At 40.7% G+C, this 18224-nt stretch overlaps 1 protein-coding gene across 1 annotated transcript; it reads right to left on the bottom strand.

The window, feature by feature from the left end:
* Positions 1–16323: 16323 nt before the first annotated feature.
* On the bottom strand, positions 16324–18044 carry LOC115627143. Its single transcript, XM_030522720.1, has one exon. It carries the CDS (start codon positions 17729–17731, stop codon positions 16472–16474), a length of 1260 nt encoding a protein of 419 aa, XP_030378580.1. The 5' UTR covers positions 17732–18044; the 3' UTR covers positions 16324–16471.
* Positions 18045–18224: the final 180 nt, after the last annotated feature.

Below are 18224 nucleotides of genomic sequence, written 5' to 3'. Positions count from 1 at the left end.
GTGATTTTTGAAATATATGGTCTTTATATTTTATGAAAATATTCTCAACGTCTAGGTTTTGCAATTTTAATATCCTTCATAGATTTTCAGGACATGGACTTTCAGGACATCCGTCTAAAATTTTAGATGAAAAGCATTTTTTTGCCACACAGCACTTTTAAGCACTAAAATTAATTTTTTTTAAATTTTAAATGCATATTTTTGCTATTTATTCGCTGTAATTTTAATTTTGAATTTAAGTGTCTTCTTACTTCTGCGACTTATTTTGTCAAAACTGAGAAGTTTCTCGAGAAATTCACTCATATTCAATTAACGGTAAAGCGAACCGGGGAACAATGTGGGAAACAAACGTGCACAAGCATGAACAATCTATGCAATTAGGTGTTATTAGCATTCGTTAAATATAAATTGAAATATTGTGGTCAGAAGCTACCCGCACAATCGATGCATCAGGGTCTAAAAGGAGTATATTACATTTATAATTATTTTCTTTAAAATATACAAACACTGACAGAATGAAATAACATTTATTTGAAATATCAAGCATTCGTATTCCTAGTCATCTCTAGTTCTTCCTCTTTTTAATGCTCTTAACTTTCATGCTGGCCGTTACGATCACATCTAAATAGGAAGGGGCTCGAACTTTGGGAACTTTGGCTGCTGTTAAGAAAAATGCCGGATATAAACAAAATTTAGTTGAGTGTGTGTGTGTGTGTGTATGTGTTTTGGTGCCACACATTCATTCCAACTGTATTTCTACATATGCATGTATGTGTGTATGTATGTATGTATGTATGTATTATGCATAAATTTGTGTGTGCGTGTGTGTTTGGGCGTAGCTTGTTGGAGCATTGGTTGCCACGCTTTGGCGGCCATGGGCGCCTGACTATCTATCTACAAGTATCTTCATATCTGTATGCATGTGTGTATATATGTACAAGTATGTATGTACTATATGCTTGTAGTTGTGCAGCTATCTGCGTGTCGCTTCGATGTGTGTTGTTTGTTTGTTGTTTCGTCTATGCAGGCAGGCAGGCAGGCAGGCAGGCAGGCACTTGGAGCAAGCAAGCATGAGTCCGCATGACAGACAAACTCGTTTGTTACGGTTACCCAGAGCCCAGAGCCCTGATCCCATAGATCCCGCCGACCATAGTGCCTTGCGGATGCCGATGACTCGTACAGCAGCCGAGCCAACCAAGCAACGACGAAGCAAAAATATTTACCTGGCTATTTGTAATCCTCACTCCAGCAACAACGGCAGCAGCAACAACAACAACAACAACAAATACAAACGATGGCAACAACAGCAGCATGAAAATTGTTACCTTTGGCCGCCCCTGTCGTGTAATAACTTTATGCCAAGTCGGCGACTGCGGCGAGCGCCCAAAATCAGACCCAAACAAGCATAAAACTTGCAAAACGCCAATGATGATGATGTTGCTCAATGCTTCCTACCTCCACCTCCGCCACCACATCGTCCCTCGTCCTGCCGACTGCCATCAATATCGCCAGCATCAGCATCGGCATCGGCATAGGCATCGCCCCCGCCACTGCCACTGCCACAAGCACTATGCAACAACCCCCAAAGCACAAGACAAGTTGCCGTTGCATTCGCCTCCGCTGTCTGTAGACAGTGGAGACTGCCTAAAGGAAATTGTACAAGTACAGCAATAAATGTCAGCACTCAATCAATCAAACAAATAAAATAGGGACTAACAATTAACATACAAACATATTTTTCACTTCATTTATTCACAAAAAAATGGCCCATAAATTTGTGTGTTTCTATAATTAGTTAATTAATTAGTTAGAGTTCCCTTATCTACTTAATCTATATTTATAAAACAGTTGGTCCTGACTGACTGATTGACTGTTTGGTGATCAACACACAGCCCAAACGGTAAAAGCTAGCAAGCTGAATTTTGCACTCAAGTGCACACTAAGAAGGGAGTTTGGAAAATTCGAGCTCCAAAGGGTGGAAAACAGGCTCCAACGTTTATATGAAAAATCTACAATTAGATATAAAGTGGGTTTTTACAATTTATGAGCCAACGGACAGTTTCTAATATGTAACAAAGGCGGGGGAAAAATTAGAACAAAAAACCTTGAGTATACTTTAAATATATATAATCATAAGTATTTTTAATGTATTTACCAATCATGGGAAAAGAGAAAGGTTTGAAACAACGCATTCATAAATAATAGTTTCGAGAAGAGAAAATAAATAAAACGTTTCATATTTAGACATTTTAGAATCCATAAAACATTAATAATAAATGCATAATTAGATATTATTGTAATTTGATTAGATTTCTCCTTCTTAGGCTTCTCTAGCTCATAAGATGATTTTTATAATTTTCATATATATTTTCCTCCTATGCCGAAGGTCAATGTTTGTTGACATAAATAAATAATTGTTGCAAGCAAACGAAAAAAAGGTGCAGCTAATCAGTGGGATTTAGAAATCGCATTTATGCGATATACGCTGTACTTATATCAGCGAAATCAGCAAAGCTATCGTCGCAGTCGTCGTTGGCAAAGTCGTCATCATCGATATAAACTCTGGCTGCTCGAATGGTTGACGGAAGGACGGACTGCCCGACTGCCTGCCCGACTGACTGACTGAGGGACGAGCAGAGTGGCAAAGTGGCCGAGTGTCAGACGAGATGGTTAGATAGTACGGCCAGGCAGTCTCAGTCGCAGTTGTTGGTTCATTCATCCATTCATTCATGCCAGCCATCCAGCCAGCCAGCCAGCAAACCGATACACACAAGCCGAGACTAAAGCCGATGTCGTGAAGGTGGCTGGGAGGTGAGTGTGGTGGCGAAGGGGAGTGGAGGGGAGGGGAAACGATTCTGCATTTGTGTGACTTACTGCGCCACACTGCGAAGCATGAGCGACGAGCCATGCGTATACGTAATCTGGTATTAGATTACTGATCCATGTCAAATCTTTGGCTTAGGGTTTTGCCTACCCCCAGGCCCGAGCCCGAACCCGAACACGAACCTAAACTCGAGCCCGAACTCGTACCCGTACCCGTGTCCGTGTCTGAGTCCAAGTCCAAGTCCAACCTCATCCCATTCCCCATCGCCCATTGCCTCTTGGCTTGCTGTCATTCGCGTTGTTTTGATTGATACGAAACGAAACGACGAGCTCTCGCCTTGGTGTCGACAACCCAGCACCACAGTAACACAGAATCCTGATATCCCGCCAGACGCCAGTTGCCAGTTGCCATTTGGGAAGTTGGAAATTGGAAGTTGGCAGTTGCCAGCCTCCATACGCGCTGCTGATTTTATGCGCATCGTTTCCACATCACAAAGCAGCGAACGCGTTCACAGGCCACAGTCTGGCATTGAAAGTGGATGGTTGGATGTTTGGATGGATGGATGGATGGATGGGCAGGATGTGAGGATGGGGCTGGCGAGATGGATGTAAGGATGAGGCAGAGGCTGCAGCTGAGCAAAAAATGAATGCATTACTTATAATATTAAGCAGTGGCTCAAGAACAGATAGGCAAATACATACCCGCACATATAGATGTGGCGCCCAACTCCACTGGCAACTGGACACACAGGTGAATAATAAGTCGATTCGAGGCAACTGGCACAGCTAGAGATGAGCAATACTTGTATATATTCAATATATTATATTATTTGAAAATATTATTAATAAACATTAACGTTTGCTAATTACAAATAGATCAACTTTTGAGTATTGTTATTTTGAAAGATTGAAGAGAACTTTTGTAAATTCTTCAAAAAAATGTCACTCTTATGTTACTTAAAGATTTCTTTTTAAAATCTTCCACTGACTGACTAGTTCTATTACGACTAAATTAAACTATTAATACAAACAAAAAATAATATTATTCTAGCAAATTGCTGTAATTTCTGGACTTGTTCGTCAAATCTGACCCGTGATAAGAGATCCTTCAATGCATTTGAAAAAATGTTAGCTTCATAGCTCTCTTAAGTTGCAGAGCAACGATAAGCCCTTAAGCACTAGACGACTGTGAAACACCCTTGTTTCTCACACAAATGAGCTTAAAAAAGATAAATTCATTGTGATTCGCAGATATCGGTTGCAATCTCATAGATACTTCAATATCACCTCATCTCTAGTACTTAACAAGAAGAGCAGCAGCAGAAGCAGCAGTTGAGTTGAGTTGATTGAACTTTTGTGTGCGTGCTTGTGTAAGCGGCTTGTTGGCCAGGGTCGTGGCCAGGGATGTGGAGGGGGGGTCGGGGCAAGGTGCAGGCGATTTGGTGTAATGGCAAGAAAAAACAAAAACCAATCTTTTGCTTTCCTTACACTCAAATGCGCAAAATATCGAACATTTAAATTGTAACAAGCGCAAGGAGGCGGCAACAGAACAAATGATTCTGATGGGAACAGTGTGGAAAGGACAGAACAGGACACTTGCCCAGAGCACGCACCAAAACTAAGCTCTGCATCTAATCTCAATGCCAATGCAAGGAATTAGGGATTTTGTGATCGTAAGCTTATTCAAAGAGAAAGAAATAACACAAGATGCTGAGGACAGATGTACATATGTATACTCGTATGTATAAACAAAAATGTATATCCTCACAGCTTTAAATATTGTTTTGGGCCGAAGGAACACTTAGCCTGGGAAAATTCCGAGGAGGTTCCAAGCTCCACAAAACTATCTTCCTTCTTAGACTTGATTGTCATTAATTTATGACCACTTTTTTTTATAAATTATACAACAACATTAAAATGCAGATAATTGCTTGTAACTGTTGAACGCATTCGTCAAACGGGAACTTTAAAAATGTTAGCCCAGCAGTGTCCTTTATGGGTATCAGTTATTTATTCATTGTGGTAGGCAGCTGTAGGACAACTTTTATTTAAAAATACACAAAAGACAAATTTGAGGTTTTATTTCTGCCTAAATATGTAACACAGTTGTGGGTTAAAAACCGACTATTGGCACCTTGAAGGAACTGCAAATATTTTCCTCTATTCCTCGCTATCACTGCCAGACTGACAGACTCTTTCCACCTATCATTTATTTATTTATTATGGTAAGCAACTTTAGGAAGTTTTTTCCCAGGACATTGCTTGCAGTTACACACCTACCCCCCCCCTGCCCCCCCCCCCCTTTACCACAGACTGCTTGCTGAAAACTTTAGCCGGCACTACGGTTAAAAAGCAAACAATAACATGTGCAACCATGTAACCCATTTTGTACACCAACCAGCCGAGCAGCCAACCAACCAAGCAGGCAGTGTCCGCCCGCCTCCTGCACTGTCTGCTTGTCTGTTTGTCTGTTTGTCGAGCTGGCCACCGCCACTGCACCGCACAAATTTCACAAAAGTGTGAACAACATTTTTCATAAATTTAACAGGCAAGCCAGGCATGGCACGGCACGGTAAAGGCAGAGGCAGAGGCAGAGGCAAAGGCGACAGGTCGACAGCAGGCGAGAGGCGGGCAGCCAGGCAGGACAATGAAAACAATAGAGCGAACAAGAGCAATAACAATAAACGATAGATATTTACCACAGCAGGCGGGCCAAAGGCCCAGAGCCCAGGGTCTCTCTCTCTCTCTCTCTGTCTATGGACGATGAGGGCGAAAACGAGGGCGACCCTCGTATGGCAAGAAGGGGTTTTCGAATCGTTCGCTTGCTGGCGTCTCGGGGTCGCACCGCAGCAGGAAACGAGGCAGAAAAAGTCTCCTGAGGTTTGGCAAGCTTTAGCCTGAAGGAGGAGGGGCGGGGGGATGTCGAGGTACGCACACACATACGAACAAACACGCACACATGGAGACAATAACAAACCAATTACAGTTAGATTGGCCGCATATTAAAAATCGAATGAGAAACACATCTGTCGTTGTGCTCGTCCTCGTCCTCGTCCTTCGGGCTCGTCCTGTCGCACAGGGTGGCGCGAATTCTGCAACTGTTTCAAAAAAAATAAAATAAAATGAAAATAAAAGACCTGCCGGGGACTAGAACTGTGACTGTGACTGTCAGCGGGCGGTTCGTTGAGTCGAACAGCAACAACAACAACAACAACAAAGGAGAGAAAAAATGAAAGTAAAATAAAATATGATTATGAAATGATTATTATAATTATGTCAGACTGCCTGTTGTCGCCGCGCGTCGTTCTTGCTGTTCCTGTCCCTGTCCCTGTTCCCGTTGCTGTTACTGTTGCTGTTGTTGGCAGCATCCTCACAGATGTTGGTGCCGTTAACTGCTGCCACGCCCACGCCCAAAAGCTGCCAAAGACGCCAACTAGCTGGTTAATTATAAGCCAAAATTAGGGCGTGTGTTGCGCCCCCAACGACTCGCACAACAATAATAATCATGATGATGCGAACGATGGTGATGATGATGATGATGATGTTGATGATTATGATGATGGCGATGAGAAATATGGGAACAACAACACGTCATATTCCCACATATTTTCTCATATTTGCTCAACACTAATGCCATCCCATGCCATCCATGCCATGCTCCGCTGGTTTGGGGACCTTTTAGGGGTTGGGCCTTTGCTTTTGTGCCCTTATTATCATGAGAGGCGTTGAAAATCCTCTTAAGGTAAACTGTGCATTATTAATGGGCCACCGACGAGGTGCGCGCTTCTCTTTCCAACCACACATTGTTCCCTTTATTCCTCCTGCTGTTGTTGTTGTTGTTGCTGTGCTAGTTGTTGTTGTTATTATTGTTATTGCTACTGTAGTGTGTAGTGTGTGTTACGTAAATTATGTTCAAATGCCCATTTTGTGGTGCATACGATTAGTCTTTCAGCTTTAAAGTGCCCCGAAACGACGAACTTGCAAACCAAACCAAACTTAACCCACACTGGTCGGTTAAGTAACGGTGGTCGGTGAGGGGGGGGGGGGGAGAAAATTATCGAACTGTCGATAAATGGAAATTCAAATTGAAATGCAACTTTTGTTCAAACATTGTATGTCACTGAAGATGTGCTTTGATTACAAAAATTAAGCAAATTATACTTGTAGTAAGTGATAACAATTAATTATTTCACTTCTACAACAAATGACAATGAAAAGTATTATTCGAATAATTTAAATTGAAATATATATGCAACAAAATCATTTAACTTACACGGAAATTCAAATTCAAACAAGAGAGAACGCTACAGTCGAGCAAGCCCGACAGTGTAATACCCTGTACCCAGGTAAACTTCCGTCACTGAGTTATATGCGCCCCTAGCAGCAGCAAAAAGAGGAAGAAGAAGAGCGAACTTGTTGCTGCAGTTTGGGGAGGTTGTACTGGCGAGAATTTGTTTGGCTAATAACTTTTCTTAGAATTGACCGAATTGAATAAAATTTTGAACAACAGTAGACAATTATATATAAATTATGTGTGCAAAGTTTGGTTTAGGTAGCATTTGAAATGTGGACGCTATTGACGAAATTCTGTAGCGGGGGAAGGGGGGGAAAATTCCAAAAAAAAAAATAAACTCGTCCTTTCTCGGACCTAGGAGAATCTGGATGCCAACTTTGGTTATTCTAGCTTTTATAGATTCTGAGATCCTCGCGTTCATCCAGACGGACGGACAGACGGACAGACGGACGGACGGACATGTCTAGATCGATTTCTCTCGTCATGCTGATTCAGAATATATATACTTTATGGGGTCGGAGATGCTTCCTTCTGCATGTTACATACTTTGCACAAACCTAATATACCCTTTTTACCCTACGGGTACAGGGTATAAAAAGGCAATCGCTTAAGAATTTCTTAAGACTACAATTGAACAAATATTCAAATCTAAAACAATTTTATTTATATAATGAAAATGGAAATTATTAAAGGAACTATGCATGTATGTACATTCACAAATGTGTGTATATTCTAAGTGTCTAAATATATAATTGTGCGGCATTTTTCTAATCGTCCTTAATTGAAGCTTAAACACAATTTGATCAATAATAGTAGTAATGATTATTTAATTATCAGATCCATTGAATATTGACTTGCTTTTCAATGCAAATCAAATGCCATAATCATCCTTTTGTCTTTTGTTTTTCAAATGTGTTTTTATAATTTTTGATTCTTTGTTGCAAATGCAAAAGCATTTATATTTCTAATGTTATAGTTAAAATAAACACGTTAAATAAATTGCTCACAGAAGTTGATTATCCTTTTCGTCTTGCCATTCCCATAGCTCTTCATAAATTTTCAAATAGTACGTACTTAGCAACAATAGATGTTTTGACCGAAAGCCGACAAAAACAGATGCATTCTTCTCAACCTTCTTTTAACTCGATTAATTGCTGCTAATTCGTGATATTTCAAAAAGGTTTAAATAAAAGCCTATGTGGATTCCTGAGAAACAAAGAAACTAAGACGGAAAACAATAGAAATTAAACAGTCAAAAATAATAAACATCAATAATTGTTATCAATAAATGACAGTGCGAGTTAAAAATGGAAGCGAAAATAAAATAAATAATAGTAATAAAATAATCAATAATAATTAAAAATTGCGGCTGGGGAAGATCAGTTCGAGGTAGTTGCTCTAAATTTAATTAAGGCTTTTGTTATCCTGGAACAATTTTCATACCAAACGTCCAGTAACATTTTCTTTCGAAATTCAAAACAAACGCAGCGAAGATGATGGGCGACGACTTCAGACTCGTCTTCAGACTACAGGATTCGATGGAAGGCATTAAGAAAAGTGACACCTGTTGGCTAAAGTAAATAATTTCGCTTATCTTATATTTGTAACCCAACTGGTGAAATAGACATTACTCGTCCGCCTCTAATCCAGCTGTCCAGATGTCCAGATGCGGAAATCGGTGCTGAATGGTTTTGATTTTGCTTGAAAGGAAGGCCTGCCACTCGAAACAAATTCTCAGTTCAACAGGTATAATTATGCTTAATAAAGTACAACTTTCTGTCTAGTGAGATAAACAGAGAGAGAGAGAGAGAGAGAGAGAGACGCAAGTGAGGGTAGAGTTCAAGCTAAATAGACTCTATGCAGACTTTAATTGAAAGTGAGGGGCTGGGTGATTTGGAGAGCGAGTCAGAAATGATGACAGAAGTGATTATTTATGCGTAGAATGTGTTAGTCGGCTCTGATTAAGGAATGAAAATCAAAGATAATCTGTTCACATCTATTCGGTCCTAAAAAGAGCTGCTCCCAAAAATTGGTGACCCCATTCCTAAGAGGCGCCGACATCGACATCGTTCTTAACCTTTTCCACACACTCGTCCACCCACAGATGTGGCTTGCGGCCGTTTGATGATGTGGGTGTGGGCTTGGATGTGGGTGTGGGTGTGGGTGTGCGCTTTACACGCACTTAAAGCCCGTCTCGGGACGCATCTGATATCAGATTTGTTGGGCCCATTGCCCCATCAGGCCATCAACCATCGTCGTCTTCATTCTAAACGATTGATGGCAGCGGCCAAGGTCTGTCAAAATCCACACACACGCGCTCGCCGTGCGCCCCTTGTTGCATTACTCTTTTTTACACATCCAGCCTATTCGAGTCGAGTCGAGTTGAGTTGAGTTGACTTGAAATGGAATGGTGAGGAAATGATAAATTGCGCATTTGGGAGTTTTAAAGGTCAATTTAGGGGTTAGTCTGAGAGCGCGCGCGCCTGCCAAAAGGGACGAAAACCAAACGGATAGACGAATGGATGGGCGGGCGGAAATACAACCGGTTCGTCCGCTCGTTCGTTTGCCGGAGCGGGCTGGCATTTCCGCAGCCCATAAACAGCGACACTTCAAAGTTAACTCGCACAATAAAAAATATCGTACCAACTACATGCTCGTACACATTTATTTTGTAGCACATTCGTTTGGGTTTTGTGCCTCCCAGGCCACTACTCGAGAACAAAAGTGTGCTAAGGTCCTGGTCGCAAACGCAATCGCATTCTGTTAACTGTTGGGCTCGTTGTTGATTCCCTGCCTCTCTGGACCTGCTCTGTCTCTTCTCTTCAAAGGGGTTGCACTTGAGGGCTCTAACAAAAAAAATGAATGCGAAAACACGAAATGAAGCGACGGCAGGCGGGACTTGCTTATAGGATTTACTCATGCTGTTGACTTCTAGTTGGCGTTTATATTAATGATTCCGGCAGAGCGCCAAGGACTTTCTCTCTCTCTCTCCTTTTCAGCAGCACTTTAGTGAGCGTATGAAGCGTATAGGCCCATAAAGACAAATCGGAGTGCCTCAATCGAATCCGTTAACTTGTATTCATCAAATTGAAATAATTAAGAATTTATGATTCAACAGTGGTCTTCTAAACTGACCTACCCTAAGAAAAGATAGCCCAGGATCGCTGAAATAATTAAGAATTTATGATTCAACAGTAGTCTTCTAAACTGACCTACCCTAAGAAAAGAACGCCCAGGATCGCTACTTAGACTGAATAAGCATCTTCATCCTGGCTGTCAAGTGCGTCTGCAGAAGTTGTGCAATTTTTACAATCACTGCGGAGGAACTTACAAACAAGTCTATGTCGGGGACGACCGCCAACCCTACATATTGTTGATAATTTCGCGTACATCACGTTTTTTAATTACATATCAAATGATCGATGGTCTATTCAATACAGCAGGGGGAATACTATAACGACATCCACGACACACGCGCTGCACTCGCGAATGGCCCTCGACAGTGAGAGCTAGAGCATGGGAAATATCGATGGCACTATCGATCCTATCGGTAGTTTAAAATTTTTGGAACTATCGATGGAATTATGATCAACATCGATAGTTCATTCGTAGAACTGCACGTTGAAAGGAATACAGAACATCTTAATTTTTAATATTTATTTAATTAAAGTGAAAGTTAACATGTTTCAATGAGTAAGCCTTGTGTTAATAAAATGTGTGTTTCATTTATATTTCTTCTCAATAATTAATTATGGTTAAAGCTCTGATGCGTATGATCGCATTGGATGTGCAGCCTTACAGCATTGTACAGGATCGTGACTTTAAATAAATTATAACGTTTGCCTTTAATTCCTTTTACTGCAATCAAATTTCGATGGAACTATCGATAGTACCGGTGGACTTATACAAAACTATCGAAAACATCGATGGACTCTACTATCGATAGTTATCATCAATTGCATAGAACTATTCGATGGCAATCCAAATGCTAGTCTATCGAGAAGGCATTTAAAGAAATAATCGAAATCGTTCTATAACGTGCTGGAAGCCAATCTTGCTGCTTTGGGAATTTACCAACAAAGGACACACGCGCCAAAAAGTAAAGAAGTTTCTTTTTTACAAACTAGATTCTTAGATTCTTCTTCTTCCATATTTATAAGTACTAATGATTATACGACCCGACCTATTTGCTGCTGGGCTAAACAGTAGACTTTTCGTTCATAAGATTTTGGCATAAGACTTAAAAAAAAACGTGGTGCCATTTGAAGTAGAATAGTATTCGAATCCCGTTGAGCACCAAACATTTAAAACGATCAATTAAACAACGTTTTTTGCCCTCTGAAATAATAGATTCTTTATCAATATGGCTACAAAAATTCTTCTAATTGCTCTGAATATTATCCAGTTTGCATGAAATTCGCCACTATTCCCAAAAGTTATTCCTGTGCTATAAATACGAAGAGTGTGAGCGCAGTTTTTTGAAGATATTTATTAAATATGTGGAACAACTCCATATACGAATAATATTGCCTACACAAGAAGCTTAACCTCCTCACAAGCAGATCGAATCAAAATAGGACTAAGAAGACGAATCAACTTCATTCCTAAAAAGAGGATTCCTGATTGCCGTCTTTAAATATTTGTTTAAAAAGCAGAATTACAAATTGACACTGGGAAAAAAAGGATGTATTGAGATAGTCATAATTGAGAGAAAAATTGATTAATGAATAGCAAACAAAATGCACTAGATTTTAGGTACAAAACAGAGAAAAGGGAACCAATATCAAGCGCAATAGGAATTCTACATCGAAATCTAGTTTTCTGTCATTTACTTTTCAAAACCAACTTGTGAATGAACACAAATTTGTGTGCAAATTATTTGCATTGTCTGCCCATAGCCTTAGAACCGAACTTCTAATTGCAAAATTGGCTAAAATTTTAGTTGTAGAAGAAAAAAGAAACGAAAAAATAAAATCAAATTGAAGCGCATTCTGTATACAAATTACAAAACAGTTTGCTATTGCTGTTGTTGTTGTGGTTGTTAATATTGTCGGCATTGTAGTTGTTGCTGTTGTTGCTGTTGTTGTAACAGTTGCCTCCATAAAAACATATGACACCATTTTGATGAACGAGCCGTGCCGTTCCGAGCCGAGCCGGGTTGGGCCGTGCTGGTCGCGCTTTTGTCGCATTTGGCATGCCAAATTATGCATGGAATAGATGGTCGTGTTGACACTTCCAACTTGCGGCTTTCCACCTCCTCTCCATGTACGAGTACGGCAGACAGATCGGACAAGTTGAAAGTGACAGCCGCTGGCCTCACCACCTAGTTGGAGAGCGGAGGTGAACAGAGAACAAAAAAAAAAAAAAAAACATGAGAAGGGAATACAACACCGCCCTAATCGGACTTGTCATTTTTGCATCACAACAAACGCTTCAAAACCGGGTCCAGGGTAGTCGGGGGTTGCGCGCATTGTTGGGCCAATTGTCGAAATCAAAATCTAAAATGCGACTACAACCAGACACACACACACAAAAGTTGGTTTTTTCCTTTTCATTCTTAACTAGCATCAATTGGGTTTGTAATTTGAAACGTTGTGTGCCCCTCGCAACGCAACTGAGGGTTGAGGGGTGGTGGCAACCCTGCCACTGTTGTGTTCTACTCGTACCTGTGCGTGAATGCCGCGACCACATCAAGAGTTACTTTGGGAAGTAAATCATTGGCGTACATCGGTAAATACATATAGTTCCTAATGGCTCGATAGTTTTGATAACGCCCATCATCGAGTGCTACTAAATAGCTGACGTGCTGTTCAAACTGCCAAATAATTTGCACACAAATGTTTCACAATTGAAACTAATTAGACTTTAAACTTCGAGCATTACTTTTCAAATACTTATGAAATAGTACATTCTAGGTAAAGCCTTTGGGGCATTACTTTTCAAATACTTATGAAATAGTACTTGTACATTCTAGATAAAGCCTTTGGATCAAGAAGTAATACGAAGTTGTTGAAAATTGTTTGTTCAAAACCGGCTGACCGCTGCGGTCTCATTAGCCGGCCACTGTACCGCCAAAGCTGTTAAGAAACGTTTGCAATAAATGACCAAAATCTGAAGATAATTCAAATATAGTCAGATATAATAATAGCGCCTGAAACTATCTCAAAGTGGATAGAGCCGCTCGTTTATATCGCGCCTCTTGCTATTACAACTGAAGATGAAATCGTGAGCCCAGCTGCCTGACTTCGGACCAAATTCCGAGTAATCAAATAGAGGAAATACCCAGACAATATAGGCGAAAGTAGTGTGGTTATCTGGTATTTCAGTGCCAGACCAACTACAAATGTATCGCAAAAAAGTCAATGAAATTGAATTAATTATATTTTTATCTTTAATTATTTCAGTACTCTAATTTAACTTAAGTTTCATCTCAACTTCTTTCTTGTTGGGGCGTCAAATTCTATATTAATATGATTATAGGCTTTTTTTAATATTTAATATTATATATTTAATTTGTATTGATTTTTTTACATCGACAGCTTTGCTTGTTGTTTAAGTATTTTAATTTAACTTCAATTTCATATCAATTTCTTTCTTGTAAGGTCTAATAACGACTGACGAGTTGTGGCGTCAGATTCTATATTAGATATTATCATAGGCCTTTTTTTTATAGGCTTTTTTTAATATTTAATATTATTTATTTAAAGTTCGCTATTGGATTGATTTTTTTTACATCGGAAGCTTTGTTTGTTGATGGAATAAATAAATGAAATATGTAAATAAATGTATGAAATATATGAAATATATGAAGTATATGAAATATATGAAATACATGAAATATAAATGAAGCGCGATGAACTCGATTAAAAGCATCACGAGCTAAACTGTTGTTCAACTATTGCGGGTCTAACTACTTATCTCCAATATATCTAATAATACTATCGGTTTCTTCACAGATTCCTTTCGTTGTGAAATTTCTATTATTATATTTCTATACCAATAGGCTTCATTTTATAAACTTTATTACTCACGTCTTATTATCGTCTCTTCATTTGTAACTTATTTATTTATTACCTCTTACATTAAGTACCATTTATTTATGACTAATAAATATCTGGGTAGCTGCAACCAACAACTATTACTCAGGAGTCAGGAGTGGAATGGCTTCTATTTTTCAAATATTTAGCTAAGCAAATCGTGTAAAAATTTGTTTCAAAAAAGATATATTTAAATCTGCAGAGCCCCTACGCCACATTAAAGATACTCGAAGGGGAGAAAACTTCCCCTCAAGTAGTGATGTTCGCGAAAAATTGGCCAAAACTATTTTGGGTGGTCCTCCTCCACGCATATACTGTGGCTCGGCGCTGGCTCGAGAATGAAGGCGCTTCCTCGCTGGCGGAAGTGTCCGCCCACTTCCGGTGACTGACCCAATGGATGGCTGTCCTGCGAAACGTGCGTAACTAAAACTTCCAGTGCTGATGCGGCATATCAGCAACAGAAGCGGCCGAGCTATGCTGGCGTCCTGGCATCCTGGCATCCTGACGTCGGCAGCGCAGTGCACGTGTAAAATGACGGCCACGTGACCGCACGTGTCAGCGGGGAGAGCGTGAATCGTGCGCCCAATGTCCGTCGCTGCCGTTGCCGTGATAAGCGCAACTTGACAACAGCGCGTGTTGGCTGCCCGCCCGGAATGTCAAAGACGGACAAAAACAACAACAAGAGCGATTGGATTGGATTGGGTTTCAAAAGCGATGACGAGGCTGTGCATGGGCGGATGGGGGAGGGAGGGCTTGGGGCAGGTAGCAGCGGAAACCGGCGTGTTATCTTGATTTTGCAGTAAACGCATTTGCCAGACAAGCGGACAAGCGGACGGACGGACGGACGGCTGGATGGATGGGTGGTAGGGTGGTTGGGTGGTGAATGGTTAAAGGAGGCGTGCCCGCCCACTAATGTCCTCTTTGTATCGATGGTTTTGTTAGCGTAAATATCTTAATTCACCGCTTCACCGCCCCCGACACGCGCTAATCGCGTGCTTTTGACATGAGAATTTTTCGTACATCATCATCAACACCGCTGGTGAAGGTGACAGGACATTTGACACGAGCAAGGACATGCCTCAGTGACGACTGACTTGCTCGCTCGTTTGGGCATTTGCATATTTTTCAAGCCGCTACAGAACTGAATTATAAAGAGCAGCAGGAATATGCCACGTTTATCTATAATAAGTATATATACATATATATAATGGCCGACTTTTTTTATTTTTTTTAAATTATACTTTAACTTATAGTTAAATACAAATACAACTTAAACTAGGGGCTCAGTCTTAATTACAATTTAACATTTATAATTTATATAAATGGTCGACAAACCTGAATCCCATGGAAAATCTTTGAGCTATGCTGAAAAAAAAAGTCGAGCTTGGGGGTTGTATGTAGCTCAGCGCTGCTTTCCCAAAGATTCACTTACAATTTTCTTTCAAGTGAACTTATTTTAAAAACTTATGAAATTGTTTGTTTTTTTTTTAATAATGCAGACGTCAAGAAGTTGTCTGGCAGATTAAAACACCATCAAAGGCACACTCTGATGAGAGTGCTTTTTTTCAACGAAATCTCCAAGTCTCTAAATAAACTGGCAAATACTTGTACAAGTATATAGAATATGGCTTAAGACTATAAAGTTTTGTTCGTATCGCAGCAACCGCTCCATTTTACAAATCATACAATATTTGCGAGTCATATTTGTAGAATTGTTAAGTTTGGTGTTATTGAAAAAAAAAAGTAGAAAAAATTTGTACAAAATAGTTGTTTACCTTAATTTGCGTGCAAAAGCATTTTTTTCAAAAATAAAACACTTTCAAACTATTTGTAGGGTCCCTGGAACAAGTGTACAAGGCGCCACCAGGCGGCAAATAAACTAAACTGCATTATATCGTAAATTAGATACGGGTGTACACAATAAAATCCACAGACACAGTCAGGTTAGCCGTTGGTGTATGTCTCGGCTAAGCAATCCAACAACAGCTTTTCGAAGACCACAACCAGATACGAAGACATTTTCAAATCCGTTGAGTTTCTAATTTGTTTACAATTGAGAAAATATTGGACGATAAAATCGCGTAGTGCTCCCCAAACTGGAAACCCTATTCTGTCGTGTACAATTTCTTTTTATCTAGCATTTGGCGCATCCATTTTCTCATCTCTCAATTGAAAGGTATAAAATATATATATTTTTACATGTTTTAATTCTTTTGTACATTTTAAAAACAATTATTGTAAATGGTATTTGATACTTTGCGCTTCAATACATTTAATGGCTTAGATGAGGGGAGAATATGAACTTATTGGTACTACATTAGTGGATATAGCCCTGATCGATGGCATGCTTGAACATCTCGGCTATGCGTTGGCGCTTCTCGGGCTGTTCGAATGGTGTAATATTCCAGACATCGGTTAGTACCGCCTTCTCTTCAATGGCATCCAAGTCTGCAACCTCGTCATCCTCAATCAGAGACATGGGCAACGACTCTATGCCCATTCCACAGCCAAAGCGACCGAATTCCCGCAACTCCTGCTGCAATGTGTCCCACGAAATGATCGCCTCTGCATCCCCGCCCAGATCCGTGATCAAATCCTGCGCACTTTCCAAGTAGGTGCGCAGAAGCTTCTCATAGTGTTCCTCTCGCAGCTGCTGACTGGTGCAGGAGTAGGTGAAAAAGGTGAGGTCGAGGGCCAGAGACGAGCAGCGTGTCAGCTGGAAGTCAATGATGATGATGGCCTCGGGTTTCCCCTCAGACGAGTAGCGCGTGAGGAAGTTGGGCGTCCAGCAGTCGCCGTGGCCGAACACGCTTAGCTTGGACCGTGTGGAGACCAGCTTGATGAGGTCATCATAGAGCTGCGGCTGCAGAAAATTATTGACCAGTGTCTCGTACTTAGTATCGGGGAAGCTTTTGGTGACGGCATCGCGTGCCACATTCTGGGCCAATTTCAGGAAATCCATGTACCAACTACGCAGCCTATCCGCATAGTAGGTCTCCTCCAGAGCTGCAGCTGCCTTCTCAAAGCCTGGCGCATCCAGTGCATTGAATGCCAAGGCAACGCCATGAAAACGACCCAAGGTGCGCATCGTCAGTAGGGCATCATCAAGAGGAATGTAACTTTGGCGATTTGGCGCACGGTAACCACGAAAACCAACATCCTCCAGAGCGATAAAATCATTGACACCATCACAAAGCGATGCCAAGCACTTTGGATATTCGTTGAAGGGATTCTTGGGCTTACGTGCGGCCTGAAAAGCCTCAATTGCCGGCACTACCTTGGTATAGAAGTGAATCTCATTGCGGAAGAAGTCCACTGAGCGAAAGAGTCGACGCCTATTCAGATTGTCCGGCATGGCCTTCACAATCACATTCACCTCCAACTCCTTGCCATCCTTCTCATTCACGCCATAGACACATAACCGGAACACCTTACTCAAGTAGGAGTCCCCCTTTTTGCCGCCCTCCCCAAACTTGTAGGACGTGTGCTTTGTGCCGCCAGAGTGCTGAATAATCTCATCTAGCGTGGTCTCCGAAAATTTGCTGGAGATATCGGCAAAAGTTGGTGTGGCGCTCATCTTCGAAACAGCTACTTCCAAACTGGCCAACTATTAGCTTCGACTTTTTTATATATACATATGTATGTACATATGTCTTACGTGTATCTTTTCAATAGTTGAGCGATAATGCAAAATAAACACTTGTAAACACAACACTGCTCAACACTGTGTGTGCCGGCCCCTATTGAATTAAGGGCGTTTAACAAGTGTAATTTAGTTCTATAGTAGATACATGCAATGCTCGATATATTTCATAGTTATTGGTTTGACCTCGTTGACCGCCACATCAGAATTAAGCAGCCTTAGGCGTTTTGTGATTAGAGTTGTCTCCTAACTGCGATATGCAGCAGCCTATGCTTCAAAAAGTTTATGATTGCAAAAATATAATTGTAAATGGAAAAAACCCAACAATGTTTGCCGCCCAATTTAAAATCAGCTGTAGAACTTTAGTATCGATTGATATCGACTGTTACAGTTGTGTTCAGTGTTGAGCAACGACTTTAGCGAATTG

This window comes from Scaptodrosophila lebanonensis, unplaced genomic scaffold, assembly GCF_003285725.1.
Source record: "Scaptodrosophila lebanonensis strain 11010-0011.00,11010-0021.00 unplaced genomic scaffold, SlebRS2 tig00000092-arrow-pilon, whole genome shotgun sequence".
Classification (NCBI taxonomy): Eukaryota; Metazoa; Arthropoda; class Insecta; order Diptera; family Drosophilidae; genus Scaptodrosophila; species Scaptodrosophila lebanonensis.
Note: the sequence above shows the minus strand (reverse complement) of the source record. Positions and strands in the feature narration are given on the sequence as shown.

What these genes read in the sequence shown, in the direction of transcription:
- LOC115627143 (XM_030522720.1), bottom strand. Translation starts at nt 17,731, where the DNA reads ATGAGCGCCACACCAACTTTTGCCGATATCTCCAGCAAATTTTCGGAG.